At 38.5% G+C, this 24,380-nt stretch overlaps 2 protein-coding genes across 7 annotated transcripts in view; one reads left to right on the top strand and one right to left on the bottom strand.

Moving 5' to 3' along the window:
- Window positions 1-19,108, bottom strand: part of exoc1 (exocyst complex component 1) — a 32,596-nt gene extending 13,488 nt beyond the window's left edge. For 2 of the 6 annotated variants that reach the window (XM_012956379.3, XM_031895750.1), the window contains exons 1-11: window positions 19,016-19,108; window positions 16,622-16,782; window positions 15,086-15,216; window positions 12,862-13,021; window positions 11,596-11,616; window positions 9,354-9,541; window positions 6,103-6,330; window positions 5,586-5,718; window positions 4,710-4,819; window positions 2,242-2,382; window positions 1,835-1,940 (exon numbers count right to left, since the gene is read on the bottom strand). In XM_012956379.3, coding sequence (XP_012811833.2) covers window positions 1,835-1,940; window positions 2,242-2,382; window positions 4,710-4,819; window positions 5,586-5,718; window positions 6,103-6,330; window positions 9,354-9,541; window positions 11,596-11,616; window positions 12,862-13,021; window positions 15,086-15,216; window positions 16,622-16,745 — 1,342 coding nt within the window. In that variant the 5' untranslated portion in view covers window positions 16,746-16,782; window positions 19,016-19,108. 6 annotated transcript variants of the gene reach the window in all.
- Window positions 19,083-24,380, top strand: part of LOC100487667 — a 153,143-nt gene continuing 147,845 nt past the window's right edge. Inside the window, exon 1 of the mRNA XM_012955676.2 lies at window positions 19,083-19,156. The gene's annotated coding sequence lies outside the window, so the exon portion shown is untranslated. The remainder of the gene's footprint in view (window positions 19,157-24,380) is intronic.

Here is a 24,380-nt window from a genome sequence, read left to right as displayed (position 1 = left end):
GTTACAGTTATAAATGAAATCTATCTAGACTACAATGGAAAATTGTATTACTTAGTGTATATAAAACAATACACAGGCAATGATTTAGTATTAAATTATTCTACATGGTACACAGACAAAAGCCTGGGCAAGAGTTAATATTAATTGTATCTAAATGGTAAACATTTTTAGCTTTATTATTTATGGTACCTAGATGGCATTCCTCTTCAGATTAGACAAATGGAAGGTATTAAAAAGCTAAAACCCTGTTCTAATGATTTCCCCTGACCAGAAACCTAGAAAGCAGCCTTCCTTGCAGTTGTGTGGCAAATTCACACTATTTGGCTCTATGTGCCAGACATTAAGAGAGTTTCCTTTACAGCATAGCAAAAAATCACTTGCAAGTAAGTCTTAACACTACTGTAGACAGAACAAAACTAATATCTGATTGATTGCTTGCGCTAATCTAATTTCATATTTTGGGATTCTGACATCCACCTGATTTCTGTTAGATTATTCTGGGATGTTTTGAATCCCTACTCCCAGTATCCTCAGCCAGACTTGCTAGGAGGTGGAGTTTAGTGCAGCATTAAAATGCAGATCATGTAACATATAGCTTAGCTGATACCAGGAGAACCAAGAGATCCCCAAGCAAGCCTGTACATCTCTGTTTTTCAGGATGCGGGCACACCAGCACAAAGCACTCAAAATGCCTTTGGCTTTATCACCACTGGATGATAGAGCTGTTCCATAAGCAAGCCCTGTAGAACACTTAACAAGCTCAGGCAGGAAAAACAGCATTCTGTTATGTAAAGACTATGCAACATGGAAGGGATTTTCAATCAATAGTAATATTGCTTATATAGACTACATTTTTAGAACACCAAATACACATGTGACTTTTTGCTTTTTTAAATATTCATGCACATATGATGTGTTTTTGATTCTGAGCAGACAGAAAACCAATACCAGGATAAACATATGTGACCTCTTTTAATAGCAGACAGACAACTTATCCCTAAGTGGGTCACACATTTTTATATACTCTAAAACTGAAAGCACTGCAAAGAATATTCTGCTATATTTAGTTGGTGTAGAAAATCCGGTTAGACTGAATTCAATGTTACTTGTCCCTATGCCACTGGCAACTTAGAAAACATGGTATAAGAAAATATTTTTCCAGCAAGTTTAACTGTAAATTATGGAAATAACAGAGTGGAATAACACAGAGCTCACTAATATTGCTTGACACCTACTACATGTTGTAGTGGTAGTCAGAATTTATCCTGTATATATAATTTACCACATAATCAAAACTATATTTTTGGACTCCTGATTCAGTTACTTTTTTTTGTTGATATAATTTAAAAGAATTAAGGACTATAATTTCCATTATAGGAAATTCCAGTAATGCCTATCACATAATGAATCTATTGTTTGCATACTGCATGTTGTATCATGCATGAATCTCATATAGCATCTATGTCATAGTGGTTTCTGAACTGCGGAACTGGGCCCTCTAAGAGAGGTTCAGACTCTTGTTTGGGGGGGACCCAGTATAAGAGGCAGTTACAGATATATTTGGGTAGAATGCCTTTTCTGTCCTAGAAACTACTGGAAGCACATTATCAAGGTCAACTATGGGTTAACATGTATTATATATCTTCAATATTTTTAGGACTATGGTTGAATGGCTGAAAGAGCAATGTTTTTATATGTTTATAACCTCATTATTGCATAAGCGGGGGCCTGGCCAAATGTTGGCCCTTAAAGCCTTGAACCCAATATGTCTGAAGACCACTGCTCAATCCCATGGACATCATTAGAAAAGGATGTGCCATTTGGGTTGGCTTACCAAACTTCTTCCCCTCCTTAGTTGCTCCAGTCATTTTGTTTCGGGCCACCTCAAAAAAGTCTCTGATTTCTCTCTCATACAGTCGTACAATGTAATCCATGTAATTCTAAAAAATCAAAATAAATCATTTTTGTAGATTAATACAAACCTAATGGTAAAATTACTTATTTTTATAATTATTGAATGTCAGTGGATTGATACTGCTTTTCTTATTTATCTCTGGTGAGTCAGGTGGGGTAATAAATCTAATTTTTCAGCCACCTATGGAATCATAGTAGCATTATTTAACTCTCTCACTATGTAAAATCACTAAATCGTTCACAGTCTCTGACACTGAATAATGTCAGTGTTATAGCGTTTAAAGAAAGAATAATAATGGCACAGCAACAAATATTGGCATCACAAACCTTTGTGAGTCCCTCATATCGAACATACTCTGTATTTTTCAGCCACTCCATTAACTTGGCATAACGTAGCAGGTCCCGGTGAAAAGGATGGTGATTTGGTAAAGTCATTTCAGCAGAAAGAGTGGAACTTTGATCATGACCCTGAGTTGGAAAAAAATAAAAAATAAATAGCGTATACTAAATTTTTTCCTTTATGCAAAACTCCCCCCCTTGGTGATGTAGCTGCTGAAAACCAAAAAATGGCAGCATTCCCCCTTCAGGGACGCTGCTAAGGGATGCAGGGATGAGGTGCCTAGGGGAGACATTGTTAAACCTAATCCTCTTTGCAAAATGGAATTGTTGCAAAGAAGGCAACATTATGCAGAGCTTGATATCTCAAATCAGTGTTTTAGGATTAATTTTCCTGCCTGTTATGCAAATGGAATACTGTAAATGCAAAACACAAACATGAAAACCAGCAAACAACAAGAGCATGCAGCAGTATAATGCAATCATTTATTAACCAACATTTAGCCTCCTGATCTGTTCTGTAAGGCATCCTGTAAAACATACTAGGCTTTACATATTGGCTGTAAGGCAATAACTTAAACAACAAATGGAAACACCAAAGATGCTCCACTGTTAATTTTATTTTGATGTTTTACATGGTCTTTAAGGGTTAATGCAATGGGGAAATCATTAAATCTATTACCTGGCCTGCAGAAAAAAGAATCTAAGCCAGAGATTAGCATAAAGTCTCATCTGTACCTCTGTGATATGCACCAACGTTAAAGAGCTATTATTCACTGATACAATATATAAAATTTCTTCCTAGCTTACAGAATGCATTCACTCATAGGACAGAGCTAATAGAGTTTAACAAGTATTACCTTTGGCTTTAACACATAAAATCAGGGGTATGAGTCTGTCTGGGGCACAACACTTAATATTTACCTGTGATGGAACAGTCATTATTGCTAAACTGTTTTTTTTTTAGTTAAGTTACCCCTATAACTGTATATTAAAGAAAAACCCCAGTCTTTAAATAATTAAAACTCTAGTTGCTTTAGCATGTTTTCCTGATTTTACTGTGGTTTATACAATTTTTTTCTGGTCCCCTGGAAAAACTTAAATGGGGTGTCTACTGTACTAATATAAATAATTTATTTTATCAAGATGAATTTTCCCTTTAAATCAATGCAAGGTGACACAGAGGTTAGTGTAAGTGGCTCACAGTTCTGGGATATAGGGATCCATTCTGACCAATACACTAATAGCGTGGAGTTAGTATGTTTCTCCATCAGTCCAAAAATAGGTAGGATCATTGGCGATCATTAGTGGAACTGACCCAGTGTTTGTGGTAGGGAGATTAGAGTGTAGCACTGGGGCAGCGACTGATGTGACAGATTAAACAATCTGGTCAATGAGCTGCCAAATGCCATTATTGCATTAACAAAATATATATATATTTTTTATACTGAATATGATGTCTTTTTTTCTATGAAATAATTGACAGTAATGGTAGCAGAAACATTTATTTCTCATTGCGTCTTATCTATGTTTGTAACACTATTTCCACTCTTCCTTAACCCTAGACCAACAATGAACAGATTCCAATCGGTTTGGCCCTGCTGACGGAACAAGTAAGCACTTAAACACAAGCATATATATGTTGAACACAGTAACTGCATCACCTAGTTAGTACAATGTGTATGCACATACAAGCGGCAGAGCAGAAACACCAAAAACAATAAGAACAAAGTTAAGTGTTAGGGACTGCAGAATTTTAGATTGACAACTGCTAAAACAAACTCAAGATCTCATTGTCCAATTCCAGGTACTCACAGCCTTAGACATGGAGCAGAACCTGCTATATAACTGAGGGAACATCTGTGTAAACTAATGGGAAATAAAATACAGGAACAGAACTGTTTTAATAGAAATCAAAATATGACAATCAAAAGTAAATGGTATTCTAAAAAAAACTTTTATACTCGGTGCCTGGCATACTTAAAGGCAGAAGCAAAGTAAATGGCTCTGGGTGATTTAAAATAACCCTCCCCTCTTACTGGGCGAGCTGTGCACTGGCTATCATTCTCCCTCCTTGTGTGTGCAAATAATGTCCTTTTATTGTTTCTAGCAGCTGGTCAACTCCAGAATATAGGTTAGGCCAAGTGCTACCATTAAGGTGTTTCTAGCTGCTGGTCAGTGCTACAGCATGGGTTAGACCGAGCGCTGGCAATTTCCTTTTTACTTTAATGAATCTCCATTCTGTATACTTTCTGTTAAGGTATATTGGAAACAGAATTCACTGAACTTCACTGCACCTGAATAAGAGCACAACTTAAAAATACTGGGGAAGCCTACTCAAACAGAAAACCTCTATTTGGATTCTCAGAGACTTTATTATGACTCATGACTGTGGTTAACACTTCAATACTGAAGACATTTGTGTATGAAATAAAGTGTGAAAACAGATAGGAAAATACCTGCTGGACAAAGACATTATTCAAGTGGCTGGCCAGTCTCCGTGCAAACTGTTCCCGTAGGTCACTGAAAAGCTGCTGTTGCTGCTGAACAGCCTGAAGCATTTTGTGTCCTACAAAGAAAATTCAGAAGAAAAAGCTCTTTATAAAATCTATCATTTTCTTTACACAACTATTTTGTTTTATTTCCTTTTAAACTACTAACGCACGGGGTGTGCCTGATGCAATATCTAAATACGAATCTGTAGAGTACACTCCAGCCTGTCGTTCCCTAGTTTCCTATACTGAGCATGCTTGATCAGTGAATATCTGGGTGCTATAAAAATTGTAGCCCAACAAATAGGGTACCTCAGATTAACAAATGGGGCATACTTAGCAAAGGCTGAAAAGAGCAATATTCATAAACATCTCCATACATCATTTGAAAAGGGGTACAGTTATCATAGGTTGAAATGAATAAAAGGAAATTAGTGGAGTATTCTTTTTACACCCTTTGATAAATATGCACTCATATGCACTTCAATTCTGTTGATGTGCTTAAAAAGCCAAGAAGGCGGAAGATCAGTTTTGCAGTGGCTGGCTTACATGTTACATGTTAAGACTTAAAATGCAGATGATAATGGGGACCACCATGGTATACTGGAGGCAACAGCAGAACATGACATAAGTTATCATGATTTTGTTCTTTCCTACTCCTACACTGTAGCTTGTGGCTGTAATATTATATATACGGTAAGGGTGTATTTCTGACCATAGAAATACTCGTGGATGTAAAACCATAAGTGTATCTCAATGTAGCAGAAAAACACTGTTATAACCATTACAGTAAATGGTCAGAGAGCCAATAACCACAACCTTTATAGCAAGCACTGCTCTTACCAGGATGAAGAGTCACATTCATACACTGTAAGAGAGCCTCTGCTGCGTTAGTACAAGCCTCAATCCCTCGAGATGAAGAAAGATCTGCTTCTTGGAGAGCTTTAATGTGGCCTTTAGATAAATCCATGTGGTTCTAAAAAACACATAAAATATGTGATACTGAAGATACAACAAATGTGATTCACCATTAGAGCCCTGTATGTCAGCAGTGGTAATTTGTTGATATTTCCTAAAGTTAAATGTTTTTCAAAGTCACCAGGATATGATATTCAGTAGGATTTTTCCAACATACAGCACATTCACCTGCTGCATTTATCCATAATAAATATTACTGTGAATGAACTAACATGCCCCAAATTCCTGGATTACCTCTGTGCCAAAAGATAAAACTTTATTAAATATCCAATGACATTGTAAACATTTTCCAGTTACACATGATCCTACAAGAAACATGTTCAACTTGTGGAGAAACTATAAGTGATAGACTTATATTAAAGAAAGACATAAACACACTCACAACAAGGAATTCAATCTCACTCAGGAGAGTGTCACTGTTGGTCTTGCTGAGCTCAATAAGATGGTTACTCTCAGAGATCTGATCCATTTGTTCCTTCACACTCTGTAGCATTTCCTCATAGCTGCTCAGTTTCCCTTCAATCTGATCCACCTCCTTAAGGGCTTCATCCAGCAGCTGCATGAGGATATTGACTTGTTTTTCTGAAGCCATTATTGACTGTATATTTGCCTACAAAACATGAGAAAAGAAATATCCCAGTCATAAATCCAGCACAAATACACTAAAGCTGTTAAATAAAAAAAAAAAAAAATCAATCAACACACAGGTCTGAATTTACAGCAAGTCACCACACAATGTTGCATATACCACTAGATGCAAAGTATGCGACAAAAGGGAAGCAAACCTTTTGTCTGTTTGTAAATGATGCACTAGCTAAACTTGTGTCATTGTGTGAGTTTCATAGACATTGCAGAAGCAATGCAAACCTCTATTTATCAGGTTTAAACATACCAGGCTACCTTGAGCCTGTCATGTTTTGTCTCAGTATTTAGCGCTCTGGCCAAAAAAAATGAAGGAGAATATTAATATATAAGTATTGGTACACAAACGCGGGGAACAACAAATTCTACCTACAACAACGCGGGGTGGCAGTGGGAGCTGCCTTTGCTCCTACATATGCCAATTTATTTCTTGGCTGGTGGGAAGCGAATTGGGTTTTCAACGACGAATTAACACACTACACTCAATTTGTATTGGACTGGTTCCGCTATATCGACGATCTGTTTTTTCTTTGGACAGGGACGACAGAATTATTGGAGGATTTTCTCCATAAATTGAATGAGAATGGCCTGAACATCAAACTCACTCATACTTACAGCACCCACAAAATTGACTTTCTTGATATTTCTATTTATATCATGACAGATGGTGTACTTACAACCGATTTATATAGAAAACCGACGGCAACCAATTCCATTTTACATTTTCAGAGCCATCATTTGAAATCCACCAAGAAAGCAATTCCCTATGGTGAGTTTATTAGACTCAGACGTAACTGTTCTGATCACACTGTGTTTGTGAAAAGAGCAAAATAACTGATGGCAAGGTTTAAGGACAGAGGCTATAGTGGGAGAATGATTAAACAGGCCTACCATCGTGCCTGTGGCCTCAAACATACTAACCTCCTGCTGACGGGTCAGAAAAAGACCCAATCATCAGATGAATGTATAAGGTTTGTCAGCACTTTTAATAACCAATGGCCTTAGATCACTGCTATTCTCAAAAAACATTGGCACGTGTTGCTTACTGACACAACTTTGCGAAAATACTTGGGAGAATTCCCCAGCACATGTTGCCGGAGATCCCCTAACCTAAGAGATAAACTTGTCTCTAGTCATTTTCAATCATCCTCCGGTACCAGTAACACCAAACTTAAGGGGACCTACACGTGTGGCCGCTGTAAAGCATGTAAATACATATATAACCTCAATTCAGTAGTAGATAGGTTCAACATCAAACACGAAGTGAGGGACTTTTTCAACTGCCGATCAGAAAGCATTATCTATCTTATTACCTGTCCCTGTGGTAAGCAATATGTAGGTAAAACGATTAGGATGCTAAAAGACAGATTACTTGAACACATCAGAAACATTGAACAATCTAACACAGATGCCTCCAACAATACCAAAATGACCCCCATCGCTAGACACTTCTATGAAAGACATGAGGGCAAAAGCGTGGGGGTGAAGATGTCAGGGCTTAGTAAAATTAGCTTAGGACTACGAGGAGGCGATCTAGATAGAGCCCTAATCAAGAAAGAGAGTGAGTGGATTTTTCTGCTAAACTCATTATCTCCAAATGGTTTGAATAGAAGTATCACCTTGAATGCATTCCTCTAACAATAATTGATACTCACTTATAATTTGTTTCTTTTTTATATTTTATTTAACATCAGTTTATTAAATTTCAATACATGATATCCCAGTTATTTCTGCCCTCCTTATTTCAGTTGTAATATTAATATAGCGCCCCCTTGTGTCAGCATTTGCAGAGGAGCCACATCTCATTTTTCTGCATAAGAAGATATATGTGCAGTCCGGGTCCTTTGATGACGTCACAGGGGAATTTCCAGGTGAGACGCCATCTGCCCAATAGGAGTTACTACAGCAAATTTAAAAGCCGACATCCTGGGGGCGCGCCGCCAGTCCTTGAAAAAGCTCCTCGTGTAGGGGCGAAACGTGCGTCGGGCTTTGAGGGGGGTGGAACGGGTGTTGATGCGGGGCTTTGGGTTGGGAAGGGTGGGTTGAAACGTCTGCACGAATGATGTGCATTTTATTTAGCAAGGGTGCTTCAATATATAGAATGGGAGGTTGGGCTGCAATATAGATTTACCCAAATTTATTCTATTGTGGGGTGGTGGACACAGAAACGGCTGAATTTCAGCCCTAAGCTAAAAGAGATCTGCACCTCATTTCAGTTATAACGGGGTTCGAATCCCCTACTCTGCTAAGCAGTGACTTTAGATTATAAGGAAACCCGATCTGAGTTCTCCTTATATGGCAACATTTTCGTAACAATTGTTGCAGGTTTATCACAATCTCTCCCTGACTGCCTTCACAGGGCTGTTTAAGCAGAGAATTTCGATACAAAAGTTATCTTTCAAACTGCAACAATTTAGCGAATTTAATCAGACAGGTTTACTCTGAGCAGCCTTACACTACCTCATAGTTCTTATTGTTATTGAACATCACCCCAGGCGATTTTTAATGGGGATTTCTTTAAGATATACTTCACCTTTTAAGTTTGATTAATAAAGGTTAAGTTTTAATTTCCTATCCTATTTTGATCAAGTGAATTACCTGTTAATAATCATTACCTTTTCCTGGGATTAACGGTGCAAAGCTCTGAAGTCTATACAGGGACCACCTGCTAGCGTGTCTCCCTGTTTTTCTCTTTTTCTTTACATAATTTTACTTCAGTTGCACGTTACCCCAGTACTTCTACTCTATTCCATCTAATCTCAATGTGAGAGTATAGACAGTTATTATTTTTTGAACGTGTATGGTTAGTGTGGACGGTGCTAGCTTTTTCTACTTCTACATTTGGTACACAAACGGTTTGCCAAGTTTTTTTTGCTATCGGCCATATTTAGAGTGAGTTTATACATTATCTACTTTGTTGTTTAACAGTGGATAAGTCATGTGGGTTATACATCCCAGAGGGTTAGCATCATAGTCATCACTTGGTCTTACCCCATCCAAAACCTGAAGCTCTCTGGATAATTTCTCTGCAAAAGCCTCTGCATTGGAGATGGCATATTCACAGCCCTCCATCATAATCTCAATGTCTTGCTTCTCTCTGGCATTTAGCTCCTGGTACTCAGCTGCTGCTTCTTCATCTCCCCCAGTCACACTCTGGTTTTCCCCACTAGGGACAGATTCTTTAAGAAGTGACAGTGAAAAAACATGGATTACTATTTATATTCTTATGGACACAAAACTAATTGCCCTTCTCCAAAGGTATTTTTTTTTATAATCCGCAGTACAGGTATGGGATCCCTTATCCGAAAACCCGTTACCCAGAATTAAGCAATGCCCGTCTCCCAAAGACTCCATTTTAATCAAATAATTCAGAATTTTAAAACTGATTTCCTTTTTCTCTGTAGTAATAAAACAGTACCTTGTAATTGATCCCAACTAAGATATAAATAATCCTTATTGGATGCAAAACAATCCCATAGGGTTTAATTCATGTTTTATTGATTCTTTAGTAGACTTAAGGTATGGAGATCCAAATTACGGAAAGATCCCTTATCCGGAATACCCTTGGACCCGAGCATTCTGGATAATGGGTCCTATACCTGTACTATTCAGACTTTTTCTAACTTAAGCTTTAAAATGCCATTCCCCTATTCATCATCTTGTGTCATTAAAACCAATGCCTGGTTGCTAGGTTAAGTTGGAACCAAGCAACCAGATAGCTTAAATGCCACGTGGAAAGTTGTGCAACAAAACAACAGATTAAAATGGAAAAATAACCAAAAAAGACCATTTGTTCTTAGAATACAATGACTTGAATGAATACAATGATCCCCTGTAAATGTGACTTGGCATTTAATGTGTCTAATTTCAAAGGTGGATTCTAAAACGTATTAAATACTTTTCAGAGAAAATGGATCAAAGAAAACAGAAAGCTGTCAGAAAGGCAGGCAAAGGAAAAGAAAAGAAACGCTGACCTAATAATCTTCAGTCTAAGGAAAACATCAAGATTTGATTTCTCTCACTCCTGTTAATAGTAATTCCTATCATTTTATAAACCAGAATTTCTGAAGTACAGAAACAAGTTGAATATACTATAAATCCCTAATAAGGATGTGCGCTGCTTAACTAATTTGGTTTGTACATTCTGCAAAGTGCATGCTATTTACAAAGTAGCCACAAAAGAACACTGGCTTACATTAGTAATGCGCCCCTCATTATTATTGCAAATTACTGGAAAACAAATGCCAGATACCATATAAATTAAAATGTAAAGAACAAATCCTTCTCTTCCTTCCCCCCTTATTTGGGGGCACTGTAAATTCATACCGGGTACTTCCAACTACTTTACATCAACCTGAGCATAAGATTATAATAGCATCATAAGGGATGAACCTAAGCATGTTCCTATTTAAAAAGTGCACAGTGGCATTATCACGTTTAATAACACTGACAACAGTGGAAGTCAGGTTAGTGCAGCAGCCTTGTAAATAAGCTGTGACATACTGCCATATTGCTTGCCTCAGCTAAGGCATTCTCTAAAGACTCTACTTCAGCATTCTTATTCTAGGCAGCAAAAAAAAAAAAGCAACATTGCAGTGCCTATTACCTTAATCAACACTGGCTCAATGAATAGAGCTTGATGCCTTTTGATACTTGATGCCTTTAGATTTAATTAGTAAATATGTATGCCCAATAAGAAGCATCTGTATAACGATCTGCTCTTTATCTAAAAACATAACAGGCTGTAGCTGGGGAAAGGAAGGGATTCATTTATACAGAAGCTTCTCAATGGACTGCTGATTGGTCTGTCTTTTTATCAGGAAGCAGAATGTGGCTTTAATTTAATTTAAATTTTATCCGTTTAATTTAAAAATAATTGTTAAAAACCAGATATATCATAACTAGAACAATAAGCTAAAAGTATGTTCAGCCCAAGCCCTGTTAATTGAGCCAATATTTAAAAGTGGATATAATATCTCTTTAGACATAAGGTAAAACTATACTTCCAGTATAAACTAAAGGAATATTTTCTCCATGAACTCTCATTTGTAAAGGTATACAGCATGCTAAGAGGATTTTAAAATCCAAAGATTCCATAGCAAATCAGAGGGCATTATTATATAGTAATACTGTATATGAATAAATCCCACTTCATCCTGTTTCTAAAAAAAAATCTGACTCCAGTTGATCTGTATTAGTATAGGAACATGTATAAATAAATCATGACACCCACCTTCAGCAACTTTAGGCAGTTCTGGAGAGTAATAAGTATGGAAAAAAGAGCAGAGGACAGTAAGCAAGAGAGTATTAAAGCAAGACAGGCAATGTTCTCAAAAGACATTTGGAAACAGTTATATTGATTGGCTATAGCTCTCACACACAGGACAAAGCACTCTAGGTATTAACATGCAATCATTAAAATTGGGTAAATGCAGAATAATACTTAGTCCTATCTGAAAACGCCTCCTGTTTTCATTCACCCCTGTTAATGATGATTGAGAATGTTCCTGTTTGATGATGCTTGCATTGTACTTTAGCTCTAAATGTTATGGTTTCCACATACACCCATTTCTTTATCACTGCTAAATTGCCCAGAATATCAGCAATGGCATCAGTCTGGGTAAGGTTCTGAGCACATCCATCTTAACTCATTCCACTGCATTTGGTTGCTTAGTATAGGTAAAAGGCAATGTAATGATTAATTAATTTACTTGACATCTAAAAGGAATTAATATCTTTCTCTACACCAAAATCATACAAAGTAACTGACTAGAAAGACCAAATGCAACATTCAAACAACATTATCATAAACTGCAAAGTGATCTCTGCTGCTCTGCTTTTTGACTCATCTTTGCGCAATGGCCTCTGAGTCTTATTGGTCACGGGAACGGGGGCCTGCCTGTATAAACTTGTACCAGATCATAATTCATCATTATTGTCCAAAAGGGCCCAGCAGCACTTGCAGAACTGTCTCAGACTCTGCAAGCCCTGTTCTTTGCATGAATTAAGTTGTCAGGCCCAAAATCAGAGACAAAGTACTTAAACTCTGGAACAACTCCCACACATATTTGAAAAGCTAAGATTTGTTTTACTTGCATCTTTCATGTTCACATAATTACTCATTTTACAAGCCATGGGCACAGTCTGTAAACTACAAATATCATTATAAAGAGTCTCTGTGAGTGGAAGATCTAAAACCTATAGTAGAGCATGCCATAAGAAAGGTAAAATGTATACAAATACCAGATTTCTTACCCAGAATTCTTTCTGCTTTGCATACAAATGAACAGAGGGTTTAAAACCCAGTAGGGGAGCTTTGCCTATAGGGTATTTCATGAAAATAAAAATTTAGGAGCGATAATAACCCAAAATTCCTTCTGCTTTGCATGAAAATGATGAGTGTTTTTTTTAACTCTGCAAAACCGTTGAATTAAAAAAAAAAAACTTTTATTAAAAAGAGCAACCATAAGCTGTATCCCAGCCATACTTTAAGGCTTACCTTCCAATAGCTGGGAGCTTACATTGGCAAAGTCAATTTTCTTCCGCAGATATCTTTGATTCAGCTTCCAGAGGCAAGAAATGAATGCATTCTTCTCAGCAATGCTGCTTGCTACCCATTTGTACACTTTGTCAAAATGCAAATCAAAATCAGGGTTTTCCTGCAGAATAGGTAAAAAAAATGTTGTAAAATAAAAAACCCGCACAACATGCAGTGCTCTGCAGAACTGACCTGTTGCTATTTATTAGGTCAGTAAATATAAACGTGGAGTACTGGAGTTTAACTTGAATGAATTATAATGGATGACAATGTGCTGTCTGGAGTTTTATGCCCATACTTAAGAAGTCATCATGGAAGAAAGTAAAGCACATTAGCAAAAAGGGCAAAATGATTTTACAAGAACAATAAAAATTGATCAGCGAGAATCACTGCAAACCAAAGTGTGAATCAACAAATCAATTTACATTTGAGCATAATAATGTTTCTTTACTGTGATAATGAAATCCACAACATCAAAATACTTTTAAGCGGTAGTTAGTATAATGTAAATAGTAGGGCTCATTTTTGAGTGCAAGTGTGGTGTGTAATTATTCCAATAAATTAAAACACAAATCGCAAATCAGACGCAGTTGCCGAGAAAATCTTCGGTGTTTAAAATGACATCTGATTCTTTAAGTTCAAGTATGCTGCGTCTGCTTACGTAAACTGCTGTAGGAACACTTTTGAGGTGGCAGTATCTTCCTTCTGTCAATAGGAGCACTTGCATACAATTCACAACAGGAGGACAGATGCAGTGACAGTGAGCCCAATTATCTGGAAGTGCAAGGAGCAGCTTTGGTTGCAAATATCATTACTAAATGGCGCTGATTCATGCAACTACTGCAACTTTTTTTCCTGCAGCCAGAGATGCAGTTGCAGATGTAAATGAGCCTTAATGACATTGAGACAATTTGCAACTGGCATTCAATGTTATATTTTTGAGGTTCCTGAGCTCTCTTTTTGTTCTGCGGCTTTCTGCAGTTTGGAATTTCATTAGCTATCTAAAGTTGCTCGAATTAGGTCATTCTATAACGTGAAAAGAACTTCACCCATGTTAACTTTTCTATATAGTGGGTCAATAGCTCAATTAAAGGAAAACTTTACCCCCAAACAGTGCAGGACTCTATTAAAATAGAATTAAAATAAAGCAGGTCATATGTAAAACCCTGCTTCATTTTAATTAACCAATTTCATTACCCATGTGCCATTGGATAATCCTAAATAAAAAAAACTGCCAAATAATGATAATTACAAGTCACATTAGCCAATGAGTGGACAAAGTTCAGCTTTGTACTCCCAAATTTCTTCCTGTTACAGTCAGAGCTGCATTATTTCCTGTCAGGTGATCTCTGAGGTAGCACACAGAATATAACAAAATGATGATTTAAGGGAAAAGTTTGCTACGATTCTTTATTAGGTCACTTAATATGATATAAACTGTTAGTTAAAGGAGAAGGAAAGGTAAAAACTAAGTAAGCTTTATCAGAAAGGTCTATGTAAAAACAGCCATAAGCACTCACAGAAACCCTGCACTGAGTCTTCTGTCAAAAGAAACACAGAATGTCTTGTCTTCTTTTGTGTAAACATGTTCTTCGGTATCAGACTTCCTCTTACAAAAATCCTTCATTCCTTGGGCCCAGTCTGCGCAGCTCTCTCCTCTCTTCCATCTTCTTTTCCCCCCTCCCATAAGAATTCACACGCCCACCCATCACTCACCCGTGTCATCTGAGCTACCAGCAAGTAGAGCTGCAGCAAGGAAGCTACTAAGACAAAGCTAAAATGGCAGCTAGTATCTTAAACAAACAGACAGAGCTTCTAGGGCTGTTTACTCAGGTATGGTTAAGATTTCTGCAGAATAAATATGGCGTTCTAGCGTGCAATAATGTGGCTAATCTCTTGGCAGTAGAATGCCAAAATGCCTTTCCTTTTTCTTTAACTATTCATTCTTGGGGAATAGATTTTCTTTAACTATGTTAGGGAACTGGATTATATTAGAACAATGATTCTATACAAAGGCATCAACTGAGCCCTTTGATAGTGTCCCACCTTGGGGAACAACATCCAGCCCACAGGCTTCCGAGTGGGACAGCCCTGCCATAGATATAACATAAGAGTGAATTGTAGATTCACCCAGATCTTAATGTACTGATCAATGTCATTTAATGCAGATTATCATTAAGCTCACCTTAACGGCATCTTTAGCATCAACAACAGCAAGGTCTCGAAGCAGCCAGACTGTTTGCGTTTTATAGAAATCTCCTTTATCAGATTTCTTCACTTTCACCACTTTTACATGCACAGGACGTTCTGTCGTTACTGTATAGGGAATAAAGGTAGGTTTAAAAAGGTATAATAAAATATGTATAATGTTAGTAATAAATAGGTTAATTAGCAGGCAGTGAATGAATTAGAAAAAACCTTTCAGGAGGACCAATGTATCATTTGTGGTGGGTAGACAGCAAGAAGGGGCTCAGAAGGATGATTATGATCAGCACACCTCATGGTCTGGGCTCCCTGTACCCAGGCCCCACCGCAGCTGAGTGGTTTGCTGTATAGTAAATATGCCATGGCAGATTAAAGATAGAATTACTGTCATAACCACCACCAGAATTCACTGATGTGACCCTAAAGCACCAACATTGATCTTGAGTCTCTGAAAAATATTTTCCACGTTACAATTAAGAAAACTGGTGGTCTTTTGACACCAAGTTCAGGGAGTAAAGGCACACAGGATGCACAATGCAGTCCAAAAAAAGTTATGCCTCTTTTATTAAAAAATCTGGTACTTAAGTTACACAATGCATAATACTTTTTTGATGATTAAAAAATTGAGGCAATGAGGCTAGAGCAAACCTTGTGCTCCCTCAGCCTCTTTAATGAGTACATCAAAGGAAGGAAGTGCCTTTCAAGTCCATTAGTATAAATACATTTAGCTCTGCTTAATAGCCAGGGTTGCATTACCTTTAATGAACCAGCATTTTTTATTAACTGGTTTCAAGGCTTATTTATTGTATATATGGGTGAATTATAATGTAGTTGGATACTGCACATTTTTATTTAATAGCAGTAGGCTGGCCAGCCTCTTTTGTACATTGGTTTAATAAATTCAGAATGCAAACATTAACGTTTTTTATAGTTTTGGTGCATATTTGCCTGATGTTGGTACATAAGTCCAAGAGTTACTCTAAACCAGTATTATGGCAAATTTGCCCGATGTTGGTACATAAGTCCAAGTGTTACTCTAAACCAGTATTATGGCACATGAGGCATTTTCACACCCAATGTGCTCAGGTGTAACACAGCAATGTGCATAATTCCTGAAAAAGCCTCCCTTCCTATCAAGATGTATGGAAAACTAACTGTCAGTGGCAAACCCTGGTGGTGATATATGAACCACTGCCTTGGAATGCTAAAGAGAGTAATTAGAACTAGAAGCAGCGAGAGTGGACGTTAAAACACCCCATATGCACCATTAGCCTACAAGCTGATCACTATGTTGCTCAGTATATTAGGAATTGTGTTGTAGCATTACCTCTCTCAACCCAGCAGTAAGCTGCAATGTTTATATGCTCTTTAATAAAAAAGAAGCCTATGTGCATAATAATGCTGTGCTCACTTTTATCCAGAAATCAGCACATGGTAAAAGTAAAATACTATCACAAACATAGTATATTCTGGATACAGTATGTTCTATATAGTGCAATAGCAATGTTTCTCATACCTGTAGCACACAGGAAGCAGTTTTTCTTTTTCTTTCCTGCCTTGCACACATTTACAATACTCAGCAGCCGTTCATCATTAGGAGTAAAAATATCCCTTTGCAGAGCGTGCTTGATGGCTGTCATTTTTATCCAATTCTTATTTCATATCATAGATATAAATCTGTAAAACAGCAAATAAAGATATGTAAGACCAAGATTTAGCTCATAATAACAACATTTCAATATGTCTGGCATCTCTTTACGTTTAACAAAAGATAAATATCTCATGGATAAAAATCAGGATGTGACATATGTTGCATAATGATAAGCATATTAAATGGGGAGTTAAAATATATTTAGATTACACAAAAAGTTAAAAAAAAATTAAATATCACAAGCGGTTCAAAAACAGTAAAAATAAATAAGATATAAGAAGAAGAAGAGTTTGAGACAGCATACAGGTACCAGGCGCTGGTGGATTACTAGATGGATAAAGGTGGCAAAATGGCCAACGAATCAGTAGGTGCTATTATGAGAACTATATTTTATATAGGGATTCACTCAACCATTTAAAATTTTATTCTTGAACCAACAACCATCTCAGTGCATTGTGCCCGAGTCTGAGCTTTCAGAAGGAGCCAGCGCTACACATTAGATTAGCTAACCAATACTTCCAATCCTTTCTCCTATACAGCTAACCAATACTTCCAATCCTTTCTCCTATACAGCTAACCAATACTACCAATCCTTTCTCCTATACAGCTAACCAATACTTCCAATCCTTTCTCCTATACAGCTAACCAATACTACCAATCCTTTCTCCTATACAGCTAACCAATACAACCAATCCTTTCTCCTATACAGCTAACCAATACAACCAATCCTTTCTCCTATACAGCTAACCAATACAACCAATCCTTTCTCCTATACAGCTAACCAATACAACCAATCCTTTCTCCTATACAGCTAACCAATACTACCAATCCTTTCTCCTATACAGCTAACCAATACTACCAATCCTTTCTCCTATACAGCTAACCAATACAACCAATCCTTTCTCCTATACAGCTAACCAATACAACCAATCCTTTCTCCTATACAGCTAACCAATACAACCAATCCTTTCTCCTATACAGCTAACCAATACTACCAATCCTTTCTCCTATACAGCGAACCAATACAACCAATCCTTTCTCCTATACAGATAACCAATACAACCAATCCTTTCTCCTATACAGCTAACCAATACAACCAATCCTTTCTCCTATACAGCTAACCAATACAACCAATCCTTTCTCCTATACAGCTAACCAATACAACCAATCCTTTCTCCTATACAGCTAACCAATACTTCCAATCCTTTCTCCTATACAGCTAACCAATACTACCAATCCTTTCTCCTATACAGCTAACCAATACTACCAATCCTTTCTCCTATACAGCTAACCAATACAACCAATCCTTTCTCCTATACAGCTAACCAATACAACCAATCCTTTCTCCTATACAGCTAACCAATACTACCAATCCTTTCTCCTATACAGCTAACCAATACAACCAATCCTTTCTCCTATACAGCTAACCAATACAACCAATCCTTTCTCCTATACAGCTAACCAATACTTCCAATCCTTTCTCCTATACAGCTAACCAATACTACCAATCCTTTCTCCTATACAGCTAACCAATACTACCAATCCTTTCTCCTATACAGCTAACCAATACAACCAATCCTTTCTCCTATACAGCTAACCAATACTACCAATCCATTCTCCTATACAGCTAACCAATACAACCAATCCTTTCTCCTATACAGCTAACCAATACTACCAATCCTTTCTCCTATACAGCTAACCAATACAAACAATCCTTTCTCCTATACAGCTAACCAATACAACCAATCCTTTCTCCTATACAGCTAACCAATACTACCAATCCTTTCTCCTATACAGCTAACCAATACAACCAATCCTTTCTCCTATACAGCTAACCAATACAACCAATACTTTCTCCTATACAGCTAACCAATACTACCCAGAAACAGAGCTCACTCTATATATGGAGATCGGGAAGACTGGTGTGCAATTTCTAGCAGCCTCCTTAGGGCCCTGCTGGGTTTGGCCCCACAGGAGCTATTTTGGTAGGGCCCTGCTGGGTTTGGCCCCACAGGAGCTATTTTGGTAGGGCCCTGCTGGGTTTGGCCCCACAGGAGCTATTTTGATACAGACAGGGTGACACAGAGCAGGGCTTCTACAGGCGGCAGCAGCAGCAGCACCTCTGGGATTAAATGTGTGGGTCCTTGCAGGGCCGCTATCGGGGGTTGCTAGAGCGCCTGCATGTTCTTTCTCCTACACAGCTTTCATACTGCCCAACAGTCCCGCTAAGGCAGCCCGCACTGCCATTTCGCTACTTACAGCTGCAGGATCCCAGCCTCCTGTCACACAGGAAATCCCGCCACAAGTCTCATCACGCGAGATTAGCGTCACGACTGCACGTAAAGCGCAGAGGCGCGTCACGGAGCTGCTTTGTGGGAGTGGCGAGCTGGCCTAACTAAGGTTTGTACAGTCAGAAGCTGCTGGTAACTCGCGATAGCACCCATCTAAATCTGTTTTGTTTATGCTCGTCCTACTTTTGTTACAGAATAAAAAAAAAATCTTTTGTGTTGTGTCTCGCCACGGCCTTCACTTTCACCCCCACAGCTCCCAATGTACTTACAAGTCGTGTATATTTTCGTTTCTCTGGAAGCTTTTTATCTGATCCAAATCAGTTTCCCTTTAAACCACAAACTCCTGGCTGTCAATGAGATACTCATAAATTATACTTATAAATGCAACTAACTTTACAGTATCAACAGGTTTCAGCCATGTATTTATTCTGTATCTTGATGTGTTGAACTGTTTGGCTCTGCCTGCCCTTTGCTTGATTGTTTCCTATGTTCTAGAACCCATACCTTGTTTGCTCTGGCCACCAAAGTACTGGCAATAGCAGATTTACCAGCAGGGCCCCTACCATGTAAGCTTTTATAAGTATGACATCCTGACAGTATGTATGTATATCTTTATTTATAAAGCGCTACTTATGTACACAGTGCTGCACAGTAGAATACGATTATTAAAGGAGAAGGAAAGGCTAAGTCACTTGGGGGTGCTAAAATGTTAGGCACCCCCAAGTGACTTAAATCGCTTACCTCGTACCCCGGGCTGGTGCCGCTGTTAGGAGAAAACAGCACCAGCCCGGGGTAGCTGTAGTGATGCGCTTCCTCCTTCCGGCTTCGTTTCTCTAAGACTAACACAATAGGCGCATGCGCAGTTGAGTGAAAAGCCGACTTCTCTGTTAAAGTTCCACTATTCACTCTACTGCGCGCGAGCGAAGACGGAAGGAGGAATCGCTACAGGTGCTGTTCTCTCTGAACAGGGGCACCAGCCCGGGGTAAAAGGTATGCGATTCAAGTCACTTGGGGGTGCCTTACATTTTGGCACCCCCAAGTGACTTTGCCTTTCCTTCTCCTTTAAGATAATAATAGATAAATACAAAGTATAACAATAAATACACATAAATACAAGATAAATACAGTTGCAATAAGTTAAGAGTCAAAGACACAAGAGGATGGAGGTCCCTGCCCCCTAGAGCTTACAATCTATATTGTAATACAGTATTCCATGGAATCATTTAGGGTAAACCCCTCATCAACAAGGAGGATGGTAAACCTTGCCACCCTTGTGATAGCCACACCCCACTTGGAGAGTGCTGAAAAGAATAGAGAAGGCACTGAGGGACTGGGGAGCTAGCAATATGCTAATGACCCCCAGGCATGTAAGGGGTTAACTCACCTGATCCCCCCTTCCCGCGCAGAGCAGCGTATTAGAAAAGGGTCCCCTCCTGTTTCCTGCCCCCGCCTCTTCCGCCATGCTCCACCACGCTGCGCTCCCGCTCCCACACTAACAAGGAGAGGAGCTGCATCTCCCTCCCACCCTGTTTTCTGAACTCATATGTTTTTCATAAACCATTGTTTCTTTATACCTGTTGTAAAAATTGTCATAGCATATGGCGGGTGATAGTCCTTGGCCATTTAATTTCCGGCGTTAATTGTTGTCTGTTACATGCCGTTACATGTGTTCCCAGTGGCTGGCATTCAGTTATAAAAGAGCTATAATTTTATTAAGATGAAAATAAGTGGTTCTTCTTGGAAATAGATTTAAACATTTTGTCCTGTTTAGCAGTAGTCAGGATATGATCTTTCAGTTCCAGTGTTTTTCTGATAGCTTTTACAATTGGCTTCACCATATCAGTGTCAAAACCTTTCTTTCTCTGATTTTGAAGATGATGACATCTCTCCCTCTGAATCAGACCACTTATCTCTTGCTTCTGAGCTAGCTGGAGCAGCAGATAATGCAGAAGTTGCTCAAAGACTTGTATCAGTCTCATGGACTTGTCAAATAATTCCTTCATACACACCGTCAGGTCTGAAAATTTGCTAGATGTATTTCTTTCAGTCTGTTCTAAACACTTAGAGCACAGTTTTTTCTTTGGTAAGGCCACAGGAAATACACTCTCTCCTCACAGATTTTCATCTGTGTTCATCCTCCCTTCTCCTCAACTCGTAACATCAGAAGACACAAAATAATATTAATGAAAATGAAGGTAAAAAAACTTTCAGATCCAACAGAACACAAGGCATCCCACAAATCAGCCTCACGTTACTGAAACCTGAGTATGAGCGTCTGGAATTCACCCTAAATCTTACCTAAAATAATAATGGGTTGATGATGATATAGATGGTGGCCAGGGGATGGAAATCTTTGTATTGGAAGGCCATGTGGAATGGAAAATTAAATGCCCCGTGCAAGCACTAAAGCTGGCCATACACGCACCGATAATATCGTACGAAACCTCGTTTCGTACGATATTCAGTGCATGTATGGCAAGTCGGCGAGTCGTCCGATATCGCAGGAGGCTGCTGATATCGGTCGATAAGCCACCCATGAGCATAATAATTATAAGTGCCCCAACTTGCTAGAGCTCAGTGTTTCACACAGCTCATGAGCAGCCATATTGTGGGACATGGACGTAATGAGTGAGTATTACAGGTCACTCATGCCCATGTATGTGATGTAAGATCATGTGTTGACTGCCCCTATGTCACGCATTTGCTGGCAGAGAGCTGACGCATACATGTGTGTGCCCCAACATGGCCTCCCTCCCCAGGAGGTCCTTTCCAGTGCAGGTGGTTTAACCTTCATGAGGTGCTTTTTTTTTGAGAAAACATTTTTTTCCCTCTACTGGAATGAAGGCTCTGTAGCCCACACCTCCGGTGTGAATAGCAATTTTTCAGTTACAGGTGTCCTTTGATCGCTAACCAAATCAGTAACCCAAGCCCTAATAAAGTCAGGGATAAGTGAATCTCTTGATGCACACTGAGAATCCTGGTATTCTGGGTGCAGACACTGGTGGTGTACCATATAGTACCATATAAGTTTTATTAGTATCATATAAGTTAAATTTCTTTAATAAATCTACTGTTGCTGTTTAAACACCATGCGTGCCCAAGTTTTTTTTGTGATTGTAAATGTGTTGAGTTACTGTTCAGTCTTCCTCCTTTCTTCTCCTCTTGTTAATTCTACAAAGCCTCATCTGTGGTGAAGAGTGGCATGCAGCAATGCTACCCTTGAGAACAACTGGATAAAGGAGCCCCAAATATATATAGAACTTCATAGTTAAAATTTGTACTCTACACAGATTTGTGTGGAGGTTCTTCTACTTTTAGCAAATTTAGTTCTACTAGTTACTTAGCCCTGGCACCGCCAAATGAAATTGTTTAAATATATATCAATATATTGATTTATTTAATATCTGTTTGTGCATCCACCTGTACAGAATCCCTGTTTACTCTTCCATGTTTCAAGAACCTGTAGTACCTCAGACAGGGGAGCTAAGTTATTGTTCTGTGGTAGTTACAGGGACTGATATAGAACTAGTATTGCCTCAGATGTGGCAAAGATTGGCTCTTAGAGATGTGAGTCAGTAATCTGTGTGTGTAGGTATGAGTGGGAGATGCATATAGGTGTAGTTGAAAATTGCCCCTCCTTTCTCTACTGCAGAAGCTGATAAACTGACTTGTCTTCCTAAATTTTCTGACAAGGTCACACAAATGTAACACTGATTCCCTTGCAGCTCTTTGATCTGTGATGGGTGGGTAGAGGGGTGTAGGACCCATGTTGTGAGAGATACTATGGGCGAATATTGGCTTGATCCACCATTAATTGGTTTTGAAATCATGTCTAGATAGATTCTGAACAGTCTGTAGAAACTCAGTTCTGGAAGAAGGAGACAATGATTATGTATAATCTAAACACAAACTGTTTTCTGAAGGTCTAAAGCTGGGGGTCATATATGTAAAAATACATCCCTTTGCCCATAAACTTTTTCTTGGAGGCAGATAGGTAGGCTGACAGCACACTGAAAGGGGAACCTCCCTGAGCTTCACACCAGAGTATCTGTGATAAACCCTCCATGTTTGGCAAGTCTCCAGCAGTGGCTTTTAGCTGTCAATAAATCCTGGGCCCCCACTGACAAGGGCCACTGCAACACAGCTTGCTTTTTTTGCCAGCAATTTTGTCAGCTTTCCACAGCCATAAAGTTGCTCTGCTTGGGCATCTTTTGAGATCAGTGGGGGAAGCAATTTCAGCAGCGACGGAGGCAACGAGGAGGAGGAAGTAGTGAAGGAATGCTTGGTAAAGTTGTATTGCCTTGGCCATTAATACTACTTGGCCTGGATGTATGTCTTTGTTTGTTTGTAAAAACAGTAATTCAATCAATTGACTGGAAAGGTGGTCATAAAAGTGCACTATGATAAAAAAAAAAAAATGAAAGGATAACTATACCCCAAACCTAAAATATATAATACATAAAACAGCTCACATGTAATACCCTGCTTTTCTAAAAATATACTTTTTAGCAGTATGTGCTATTGGTTAAGTATGGGAAATTGTGGATGACACAGCAAAGAAGTTTTATTTTGTAACCAACTTTTTACTTTTAAAAGTAATTTTTTATTTTAAAAGTTAAAGGACATGTAAACACTAAATATTCCTACCATGTATATCAGTTGGGCACATCTCCCCCACCCAAATGGAATTACTTGTACAACATGTATTCCCTCCATTCGCCAGCACCATCACATTTTCCTAAAACACATAGCAGCTTTCACCCAGTGGCCATTTTACTTCTGACACATTATCAGTGACATCAACATCACATGTTTTCAATTACCCTTATTCACTGTAAAGTTCATATAATCAAGAATGCAGGCTTACACAGGTAGATCTTACTTTGGTACTGCTGGATTGAGCACTGTAATGGTTAAACTGAGCTCAGAAGAGGAGGTTAGGAGAAAAAAAATAGGAGCAGACAACAAAAGCAGAGTTTCTATGGGAAACAACAATGCTGTCTCTTCATTGGCTGCTAGACTGGAGGGGACTGAGAAGAACTGAGCATGCCCAGGAGCCAAAAGCCAAAGTAAATTCCTGATGGAGAGGGCCGAGTAGGTTACAGGAGGAGAAGGAATCCCAAGTGATTAACTTGCAGCCATATTATTAATCTCTGAACAACCAGAGTGGCAAGTGTTTAAAGGGCTTGTTCACCTTTGTGTTAACTTAGCATGATGTAGAGAGTAATATTCTGAGACATTTTTCAATTTCATTTTTTATTATTTGTAGTTTTTTTAGTTATTTCACTTTTGGAATTTCAGCTGTTATCTGGTTGCTAGGAGCCAAATTACCT

The sequence above is a fragment of the Xenopus tropicalis genome, chromosome 1, assembly GCF_000004195.4.
Source record: "Xenopus tropicalis strain Nigerian chromosome 1, UCB_Xtro_10.0, whole genome shotgun sequence".
NCBI lineage: Eukaryota > Metazoa > Chordata > Amphibia > Anura > Pipidae > Xenopus > Xenopus tropicalis.
The sequence above is the reverse complement of the archived record's forward strand: the minus strand, read 5'-3'. Positions and strand labels throughout refer to the sequence as shown.